This window comes from Galeopterus variegatus, unplaced genomic scaffold, assembly GCF_000696425.1.
Source record: "Galeopterus variegatus unplaced genomic scaffold, G_variegatus-3.0.2 Scaffold3155, whole genome shotgun sequence".
NCBI lineage: Eukaryota > Metazoa > Chordata > Mammalia > Dermoptera > Cynocephalidae > Galeopterus > Galeopterus variegatus.
In genome coordinates, this window is record NW_007729266.1 from 27636 (window position 1) to 35682 (window position 8047).

An 8047-nucleotide genomic window follows, 5' to 3' on the forward strand; every position below is an offset into this window, starting at 1 on the left:
AAAATGAAGAACAGTTTTAAAAACTCAAAATCTCACCCATCCGGGGGTAATCATTATTAATACTTCTTGATTTTTTAATGAAATGGATTTGTTACATTTATAACCTTTAAAAAGTTCATTCTCATCAGTATTTTTACTGCTTACATGGTATTCTATTTTTATGGATATATCATAATTTATTTAAACCAAGCTTCTTATTTTGGATATTTATTTTGTTTAGCGGTTTTTGTCTGTTTTGTTAGTTTGTCTGTTTTAAGTCTTGAGCACAGTTTCTGTAAACACTGTTAATTTAAGTAGACACTCTTTCCTCATTACTGTTGAGCACATCCTATTGCAGGGTTCTTAGACTCAGCCGGGGTCAGAATCACCTGGAAGGCTTGTGAGGCTGTAGATTCCTGAGCCCCATGCCCAGAGTTTAGGATCAGTAGGTCTGGGATGGGGCCTGAAAATTTGCATTTCTAAAAAAGTTCCCTGGTAGTACTGAGGCTGCTCACTTGAGAACCACACTTGGTGAGCCACTTCCCTATATCATACTTCCTTTGAAGAAACCCATACCTCCTGTGTCCTTAAGTCTCTTCTCTTAGAACTTTCTGCAATTGACTATACACACAGATAGGTACACACACTGATTTTCAAAATTAGCTGTCTTTTTTCCTGCATTGCCACTCCCAGAAACCCATGATAGTATCAAAACGAGGATAAAGTTCCTTTTCCTAGACTGCAATTTTATGTCCCTTATTCCCACTGCATCCGGCCTGTCTGCCCCACAAGGTTGTTGTGATGGATAAAATCTACCCAAAATGGACAGAGTAGAAAATTACAGATGCTTGTGAGTTGGAAAAAGCTACTGACCCAGAAGTGAGGAAGCATTACAATTAAACTTAGTATTATTTATTTGTAGGGCAGCGGTTCTAAGCTTAGGTTTTGGATTCCGGTTCTTACTAGTTATATGTGACCTTAGACAAACAACTTCGCATTTCTGAGCCTCATTTTTCTCATCTTTAAAATGGTGGAAATAATACCTTGTTGCAAGGATGTGGCAAGAAATAGAAATAATAAGTGTAAAACAGCTGGGACAGGAACAGCCCTCAATAAAGGGTAGCTGTTGTGTTTACCAAATAATTGTTTTAATTTTTTTTTTTTTTTTTTTTTTTCTGGCTCTTTCTCAGCTGAGAGCCTAGAAAAGCCTCTGTTGCCTCTACAGTTCTTCACTGCCTTGGCCGGAGGTTTCTATCACTTAGGAAGATTTTGGTCACCTGCCGGCGGCGGCGGCCCCACGGGCTTCGCGGAGGCCCTGCTTTTCGGGCATTTACGGCGCGCAGCCGCCCCAGCTCAGGCTCAAGTCTGCGCTTCCAGGTTCAGTTTCAGGGTCTCGCCGGCAGCCCAGCCTGCGGGCGCGGAGCGGGCAGCGGGCAGCGGGCAGCGGGGCCCGGAACGCAGGGTCCTCTGGGGGCCCCGGAGTTGGGAGGCGGCGTCCGGGAGCCCCCGGAGGAAGATGGGCTGCGGACGCAGCAGGCTGAGCAGCTGCAAACCCCCCAAAAAGGTAAAGGGCGCCGGCGGAGAAGTTTGCTTTCGGAAGGAAGGAGGGTGCGGAACCGCTCCACCGCGGGGGATTCTCGGCGCCCCGGGCTCCTGCTGTTCGGCCTGGGATACCGGGCGGAGACTGGCTCTTCGCCCCGGGCTGAGCCGCACCGGGCAGCCAAGTTTGCAAGCACAGCCCCCGGGCCCGGGAAAGGCAAGTGCCTCGGGTGGGGGAAGTGTCTAGTGTCTATGGCAGGTGCCCTTTTCCTTCGTCTGGGGATGTGCTCTGTGTGGCCATGGACAAGTGACTTGACCACTCTGGGCCTTGGGCTTTTCACCCGTTCAGAGACAAATAATCTCTAGGGCCATGACTCGCAGAGTGGTCCACAGGCTTGCAGCATCGGCATCACCTGGGACCCGTTAGAGATGCAGAATCTCAGGCCCTGCCCCAGACCTGCTAAAACAGAACCCGCCTTTTAACACGATTTCCAGGTGATTGGTGTACGCTTTAAAGTCTGAGCAACGCCGGTCTAGGGCCTCTACCAGGCCCCAGAGCAGGTGCATGCGGACTGCCCTTGGGGTAGCTGGGAGGGGCCAAAACGGGGGTAGATCTGCCGCCTTCTGCTGCTCTGTCCTCCCTTCCTGTCCCTCCCCCAAGGGGCCTCGTAGCTAGGTTAGGGCCCAGGGGACTCTACTCAGGTTTCTTGATAATGGGACCAGCTACCCCTTGGGGTCTGACAGGCCCAGAAGGTCAGAGCCTGGAGCTATAAGGACAGCCACCTCAGCGGACATCGGGAGGCACAGAGAGGGGAAGGGAGGACCCTCAATTTATGGTCCTTATTCCTACTACTGCCTGCCCCCCAACCAGGTGGGATAGAGGGTCCCACAAACTTTGTGATCAGTTACCCCTGAGATCCTGAGAAGCCCCAAACTGTGACAATATTTAGTATTTCGCAATGAACTTTAGTTCTCTCTCTCCTTCTGCTCCTGATTTGCTTGTGCCCTGAATACAAGCTTTTCTGCCTATTGGGTGTTCAGTATACTGTCCCCACCCTAAATGATTCTATTCTCTGCTCTGTGCCTAGTCCAGGGAGACAAGGACAATGTCACTGGTTTTCCTTGCTCCTCCTTTATTCCCAGTTTAAAAACCTCACAAGCACTGACCCCAAAACCCTCTTGTCTTTCCTGGCTCCTACAGGGAAACTGAGGCTTGGTTCTCTCAGTGGAAGGAGGGGCTGGCTGACAGAGATGATGGGGTGAGCCTAGCTGGAGACTTGTACCCAGCTGGTGGTAGGTGGATATCAATCCAGGGTGTAAGTCCTGGCTCTGCCACAAACCCCAAGCAAGCCCTTACCACTCTCTGGTCGTCAGTTTCCCCCATTCAAGGGGGAGAAGAAGATGAGCAAGATGATCTCTAGGGGTCTGAGAGCCTGTGTTCTCTGCACTTGTGTCAACCTTGCAGCCTGCCTGGGGATGGAGGAGACAGGAGCCTGTTCCAGGCCTTACTCTTCCGCAGGCTGGTAGAGGAGGCTGTAGTGAGTATGGATTCCCTTGTCTCCTGGTCCTTCTGAGAGCCTTACCAGCTGTCCTGTCTGTCCCTGGCACAGCCTGAACTGGACCCCTATGACCCAAACTGTGAAGGGCAAGTAAAGCCAGCACAGACCATCTGAGTTAGAATGGACCTTGGGTACCACCTGGGCTGATGCACCCAATGTACAGGTGGGAGGTGAAGGCCTAGAAGAGGGACGGGGCGTGAGTGAGGTCACAGAGCAACTTAAGGCAGAACCCAGGTATCCAGTCCCCTAGCCCAGTGTTCTTTGTCTCAACCCCTCCCCTGTGCTTTCAGTGGCTTCTTGATGACTGCAAAGCCCTTTGGCATGAAAGCCTTTACCCTTGTTGCCTCAGGACAGCCTGGTATGTCTTCCCTGCCCCAGCAACACCAGGCCCTGCCCCTGTGCAGCAGGATTTATGGGCTGATTTTGTCTAAAGTTCATGCCTGTTTCCATCCCTCTAGGCTATGCTCTTGCCCAATATCTTACCCAGGTGCCAACCTCTGGAGGGCCTGAGCTCCTAAAGCTCCCAAGTCCATCCCCAATAGGCCCCAATAGACTCTCAGCCCCCTGGGAGGGAGGGGGACTCTAAGGATGCAATGGACAAAAATGAAATCAGGCTGCACAAGAGTCCTGTCGCAATAATAATGACTCACACTGAAAGGCAGTTTCCAGAGTACTTTCACATCCTGGCCAGCCTCACAAAAGCCTGGAAGCGAGGCCAAGCTGTGGAATGTTCCCCACTTTACAGGTGAGGAAACAGGCTCAGTGAGTCACATAGCTAGCTGATGATAAGGCTGTGTAATTGAGCCTGGCTTCCTGCACTCCCCATGAGCTGCTCCTTGCCTTGTGCAGAGCACAAAGTAGGTGCTCAGTAAAGACTTGAGTGAGTGAATGACGGCCAAATAAGAGTCACACCAGGGGTCAGCCCAGGGTGTGACAGGAGTATCTCATCCAGCCTCAAGACATGCAGGAAGGCTTCCTGGATGGAGGTGTTTTTGAAGGTTTGGTAGGAGTTACCTGGTCAAGGCCAAGAGGATGGCCCAAGCAAAGGCTGAGCCATTGGAAGCACGGGGAGGGGCCGGGTGGGAAGGGTGATTCTTTGTGGAGAGTGGATGTGGCAGCAGCAAGGAATGAGGCTGGTGCTTTTAGCGGGCACTGCTCTGGCTAGGGACCACTAGAACTTCTCAAGATCCCTCCAGGTTCAAGGATCTAAGGTTTTCTGAATTCTGTGGTCTGTGGTACCTGTTGACCTTGGCTGACCCCACTGAGAGGCCCAGCCTAGGACTGAGTCACTTCCTTATTGGGACAAGTTGAAATCCTGAGAATGAACGAGTAGGGTCCCTAGCAGACTGGGGGAGGTGGGTGCTGAGGTACCATCTGGATTGTGTGGTCCTTCCTAAACCCTTCTTCTTGGCAGAGATCATGGCTATTGTGGTCATGACCTCTGGGAGAACTCAGAAGAAGGCCAGGCAGAGAGGGCAGGGGCCAAGGAAATAAACCTTCTTTGGGCTTGCCTGCAGAGGGGACATGGGGATCAGGAGGGGCCTTCTCATCCTCAGCAGGTCACCAGCCTCCTTTGGGCGGTGGGGCGGTGGAGGCGCACCTATTGCCCAGCCCCTTGTGTGTGATACTGCGGTGTGCCAGGCACGATGTCTGAACTCTCTAGTCTCCAGGGCTGTGGCTGCGGCTATGACTGTAGCGCCCCAGGCAGAGAGCCTCAGAGAACAGGCTCCAGCAACAGGTACTCAGTGTGGCAGCAGTTCAGTGGCCCTTCCTGAGCACTTCCAGGTAGCAGGCCAGGTGAGAGAAGGAGAAATGCAGAAGTGAACGTGGAGGAGGCTGGCATAGGCATAAGTAATTCTGAAAGAAAGCAGTAGACCCTAAAGGCACAGGCTTTAGAACTGAGTTCACTTATTCATTTATTAACTTGGCAGACATTTGTGTGTGGCCCGCAACAGGCTCTGGGCTAGCTGCTGGTTCAGTCCTGGCTCCACTGAGGATCTGTTAAGTGATTTGGCTTCTCCATGCCTCAGTTTCCTCATTTGTAAGATAGGTGTGATATTGGCTCCTTTGTCATGGGGTTGTTCTAAACATTAGATGAAAGGATGTATGTAATAGAATTCCTGATGCCCTGACCAGCAGGTGGTATGCTGTTGGAAGAGGTAATGAGGTGTAGACTTAAGTATAAGTCTATGTATAAGGACATCACTGCCTGGATTGTACCCAAGGAAAGCACACAAGGATGTGGAAGACCAGGGACACTAATGTCCTTGGAAGGCTGATGTGGGTGGGGCAAACCTCTGAAGAGGGCATGGGAAGCAGCCTTATTCTGTTCCAGAAGGCAGAGCTGTGGCCAGTGGGGGGAAGCAGAAGGAGCCAGATTGCTACTTCTCATGAGGAAGAAGTGGCCAAAAAAGTCTTCAAAGAGTAGTGAGTTCCCCATCGCTGGAGGAGTTCAAGCAGAGGTCAGATGACATTTTGGCAGGAATGTTAGAGGGGATGCAAGCCTAGGACTAGCAAATATTTGGATTACTTTTAGGAAATCTAATTATTCTGATTATTATGTTTTAAGGCAAAATTTCAAAATTTGAAAAAATATGGAGAAACTTAAAAATCACTTTTAATCCCACCATTAAGAGATAGCTACTGTGCACATTTCAGTGTCATTCTACTATTTTTTCCTACACATATAATATACATGAGTGTGCCTGTTTTTATAAAACTGGGAATATATTTTATATAGTTGTATTCTAGTTACTTAATATTCTGCTGGGGGCAGTTTTCCATGTTAGATAGTCCGTGGAAACATGATTTCTTACATGGCTGCCTAATGCCCTGTAGCCATTCTGGAGCTTCTTTAACCAGTTTGGACACTCGGTGGTTTGCATTGGCCACTCCTACCCTTGTTATTGATGGACACCCTTGTGTTATCCCCCTATCCTGGGGCTAGTGTGACTTCAGGCTTGGAGGGAATGGGGGAAGACCACCTTAGAGATATGGCATCTTTGCTGGGTTTTACAGGTGGGTGAGGTTAGACAATTGTGGTGGGACACGCAGGTTATGCCAGAGGTTACCCTAGGCAGAAGGACTATGGGAGCAGGCCCGTGATGCCTGCTCAGCAGGAGCAGGACAAATTGGACCTCTTAAGCTTGGTTTGCCGAGGGTGGGACAAGAAGTGTGGAAGCAAGCTGCCTCTTTGGTCATGCAGAGATGGCACTGAGCACTCTGCCCCAACCATCATGGGGACATTGATGTGTGCATGGCCTCTGAGCAAGTGGTTTTTGCCCAACCCAAAATATAACGCCTTACAAATCATCCCAGCCAAAACCAATACAGGCTTCCATGCATGTGGCACGTGGGAAGACTGAGGTTGAACACCAGATTTCTGTGTTGTAATGGGCCTTGCAACCTAAAAAACATTAGAAACATTCCTAATATTCTTTGCCTTTGAGACACAACCTTTAGTGACATATTTTCTGCACATGTGCATGTTTTTAATTCTGTTCTTTTCCTTCGTAGTAGAATGCACAGGTGACTAGTATGGGTCCCCTGAGAGTGTGCCATCCTGCCAGCCACCTAAACGTCTCCTATTTTTGATTCTATTGGGTGATAAGTTTGGGGCCCATACTTCATGTCAGCACTTGTTTCTTTTTTGTTATAAAAAGGGCAGAAAAGATAAAAGTTCAAATTAATTGCCACAGAAGCAGGCTGCTATGTAAGTCGAGACGGTGAAACTCTCGGAAGCAGAGGCTGCCACCTGACCTCTCTGTGTTCATAGATCAGCTAGTGAACAAGTCTAAAATCTGCTGGAAAAGGAGCTTGAAGGGGTCTCAGTATAAAATTCACAAATGTTCATGTTCAAAGAATAAGCTTGGATAAAATAGGAACCCTCTCTCAGTATAAAATTCACAAATGTTCATGTTCAAAGAATAAGCTTGGATAAAATAGGAACCCTCCCTGTGAAAGGAGTTTGATGGATGACCCTACTTCTGGCTGTGACATCTCAGGGTGAACTTGGATTTCTATCCTCAAGGTCTGCACTTTGTCCTCTCAGTGTCCTCCACCCTCAGCACTCGTGAAAGGAGTTTGATGGATGACCCTACTTCTGGCTGTGACATCTCAGGGTGTACTTGGATTTCTATCCTCAAGGTCTGCACTTTGTCCTCTCAGTGTCCTCCACCCTCAGCACTGCGAGCTGTCCGTGATGACCAGTGGAGAGGACCAGACAGGGAGCCTCACCACAGCAGGACTGGCAGGTGGGGGGAGAGGGAGCTCCTGTCACCTCTCCTTGGGCAGAGAGAAGGAGCAGGAGAAAAATCCACCCATCTTTAGCAGATCTAAATCCATCCACCACTGAAGACAAGCCATCCTGCTTCTCTTGCCAGGTAGATTTTAATCCCTAAAAATAGTTTATCTTGTGTCACTTTATTTTCAAACCTAAATCTTCCAGGACATCTAGGCCAAACACCTTACAATGCATAAAACATCGATCCCACATCCATGCTTCCCGCCAAGACGAGTGATGTACTATCTGACCTACTTCCAGTTTTCCTTCTCCCCCAGCAGTAGAGTTCTTTTTCACAGAGCGTACAGTGAACTCTGTGGACCTCCTTGCCATTTCCCACTGCTGCAAGCCACCCTGCCCCTGCCCTTTCCTTAAAGAAACAGCCTGAACATCAGAGAAGTTATCTGTACTGGGTTTAATAGTGCCCCCCCCCGACAAATTCATATACATCCAAAACCTGTGAGTATGTTCTTATTTGAAATAGGGTCTTCACAGGTGCAATCAAGTTAAGATGAGGTCATACTGAATCACAGTGGGTCCTAATGCAATAACTGGTGTCCTTATAAGAAGAAATAAATTTGGACAGAGACACATAGGGAGAAAGCCATGTGATGACAGAAGCAGAGGTCGGAGTGATGCATCTATAGTCCAAGGACCACCAAGGACCACCAGCAACCACCAGGAGCTA

The 8047-nt window shown here is 49.2% G+C and overlaps 1 protein-coding gene across 1 annotated transcript in view; it reads left to right on the plus strand.

Annotated features, from left to right (window-relative positions):
• Nucleotides 1-1204: 1204 nt before the first annotated feature.
• CCDC69 (coiled-coil domain containing 69) overlaps nucleotides 1205-8047 on the plus strand; it is a gene marked incomplete at its 5' end in the record, with an annotated part of 35553 nt that continues 28710 nt past the window's right edge. Inside the window, one exon of the mRNA XM_008584148.1 lies at nucleotides 1205-1543. Within this exon, the coding sequence (XP_008582370.1) occupies nucleotides 1205-1543 (339 nt within the window). The remainder of the gene's footprint in view (nucleotides 1544-8047) is intronic.